This window comes from Pediculus humanus, genomic scaffold (genome assembly GCF_000006295.1).
Source record: "Pediculus humanus corporis 1103172107487 genomic scaffold, whole genome shotgun sequence".
In the NCBI taxonomy this organism is placed as follows: Eukaryota; Metazoa; Arthropoda; class Insecta; order Psocodea; family Pediculidae; genus Pediculus; species Pediculus humanus.
Window position 1 is genome coordinate 13,344 of NW_002987104.1, and position 2,069 is coordinate 15,412.

The 2,069-nt window shown below is 25.1% G+C and overlaps 2 protein-coding genes across 2 annotated transcripts in view; one reads left to right on the forward strand and one right to left on the reverse strand.

The window, feature by feature from the left end:
• Phum_PHUM140600 (uncharacterized protein) overlaps positions 1 to 6 on the forward strand; it is a gene marked incomplete at both ends in the record, with an annotated part of 770 nt that extends 764 nt beyond the window's left edge. Inside the window, one exon of the mRNA XM_002424597.1 lies at positions 1 to 6. Within this exon, the coding sequence (XP_002424642.1) occupies positions 1 to 6 (6 nt within the window).
• Positions 7 to 199: 193 nt separating this feature from the next.
• Phum_PHUM140710 (uncharacterized protein) overlaps positions 200 to 2,069 on the reverse strand; it is a gene marked incomplete at both ends in the record, with an annotated part of 2,580 nt that continues 710 nt past the window's right edge. The window contains 7 exons of the mRNA XM_002424598.1: positions 200 to 231; positions 331 to 451; positions 529 to 813; positions 928 to 1,128; positions 1,250 to 1,442; positions 1,624 to 1,811; positions 1,902 to 2,021. Coding sequence (XP_002424643.1) covers positions 200 to 231; positions 331 to 451; positions 529 to 813; positions 928 to 1,128; positions 1,250 to 1,442; positions 1,624 to 1,811; positions 1,902 to 2,021 — 1,140 coding nt within the window. The remainder of the gene's footprint in view (positions 232 to 330; positions 452 to 528; positions 814 to 927; positions 1,129 to 1,249; positions 1,443 to 1,623; positions 1,812 to 1,901; positions 2,022 to 2,069) is intronic.

The following is a 2,069-nucleotide window of genomic DNA, read 5'->3' on the forward strand; positions in this document are numbered from 1 at the left end:
GAATAAATAAGTGAAAAAACAATAATAATAATTTGTAGATATTTAAAAAAAAAAAGGAAAAAAAGTGTAATTGCTAATTACAAAATACATGAATACATAGTTTTGTAGATAAATATTGAAAGTAGTAAAAATATTATTAAAAAGGTAAATATATACATACATACGTTTTGATCTGAAATAAAAAATTTTACATACACTTTTACCTTTTGTTAAATGCAATGAGTAAATATCCTTAAAAATAAGTGTACTTAAAAAAATTAAAACTTATGTTACAATAAAATTTTATCAAAAAATTATCGTTTTTCCATCCTTCGATGTCATTTCATTTACTTTTCCTTTCAAATGCAGTTACAGAAGTGAGAGATTTTGTTTTGGAACAATTTAAAGATGTGTAAGAATCATCTATGCTACCACCACATAATAAAAGTCTTTTTTCTAAATTGTGAATTTTCTAAAAAATAAATCAGTATTCGATTAAATAGAAATTTTAGAAAAAAGTAATTTTTTTTTTGGAAAAGCCAAAAAAACCTGCAAATCCATTTGCCTCCTTTTAATCGATTGTTTTTCCGATTCTTTTAACAATTCGCGATATTGAGACTCTAATGCGGACACTTTTTCCAACATTTTTGTATGAACGTCTGATCCCGATTGATTCGTTTCAAGATCGGATGTGAACATTTTCAATTGCATTTCCAATGTTGCTATGTAAAAATCTTTTTTCGCTATTATTTGCTGCATTTGAGAATGAAATAAAACTGCCATTCGTTCTCTAACTTTTTCCAATTTACGTGTTTTGCTTTTTAAAAGTTTTATCTTGAATAATAAAATTTAAATTTAAATTTTTTCTAACGATTATTAACAAAAAAAAAAAAAAAACAAAAAAATTGCCCTGTACGAAACAGAGAGCCGTCAGTCGACTCGACCAACCTTTTCTTTATTTTTGCTAATATTAAAATTATCGGAAAAATCATGTTTTATCCTAGAAATTTCTTCTTCGAAATGAGCATTTAAATTTAACATTTCTTCTTTTAAAACGGATATTTCAGAATTTTTTTCTTCAAGTAATTTTTCTATTGCAATAATATCAGCCGTGTATTTTTTTTCTATCTCCGTTTTTTCTGCTTTGAGCTGCCAAAAAAAATCATAATAAATTTTTTTTTTTTTTTTTTTCTTTTGTTCAACAAATGATTTTGATTATTCTCCCTTTCGGAGACATTTAAAACACGGGGGGGGGGAGGGTAAAATTTACCTCAGATTCGCGATTATTATAATTTTCTTCGTAGCGTCTTTCCAACGATTTGAAACGTTTTTCATTTTCTTTTAATTTTTTTTCCGATTCGTTTAATCTGCTACTCAAATCTTCAAAAATTAAATTTTTCTCTTCTTCGCAATCTTTTAATTTTTCTTCGAGAGTATTTTTAACTGTCGATAAATTATTCACTCTGTAATAAAAAAAAAAAAAAAAAAAAAACCAAATTAAATTACGATAAAAAATACAAATAAATTATTTTTGATGATTCTCAAAAGAAATCAAAACGAATAAAATAATAATAATAATAATAATAATCAATCAATTATAGAAAGTTTTTTTTTTTTTTTTTTTTTTTTTTAAAAAAATTTTACTTTTCTTTAAGGACTTCGTTCTCACTTTGAAGAATTTTTAATTTCGCGAGGCTATCGTTTAATTCGTCGATTTTTTTTTTTAAACTTTCATTTTCGTATTGTTTGCTTTTAAGATTTAAATTTAAATCCGAGATTTTACTCTCGTACGAAGCTTGTAATTTTTTCAACTTGTTCGAAGGAACTTCGGGCTAAAATAATAATTAGTAACCATTTCATTTTCAAATCGACACCAAACAAAATTATTTTTTATTAAACTTTTAATTGTGTTAATCAATTACCTTACATTGTTGAGACACCAAAGATTTGATGACTTCCTGATATTTTTCAATGACCAATTGATCACTTTGTGCTCTTTCGTGATAAGCTTTTTGTATTGCAATACATTCCGAATGATCCTCCTTGTTGAGTTTTGTGAATATTTTTTGCTTGTTGTTATTTGTTAAATA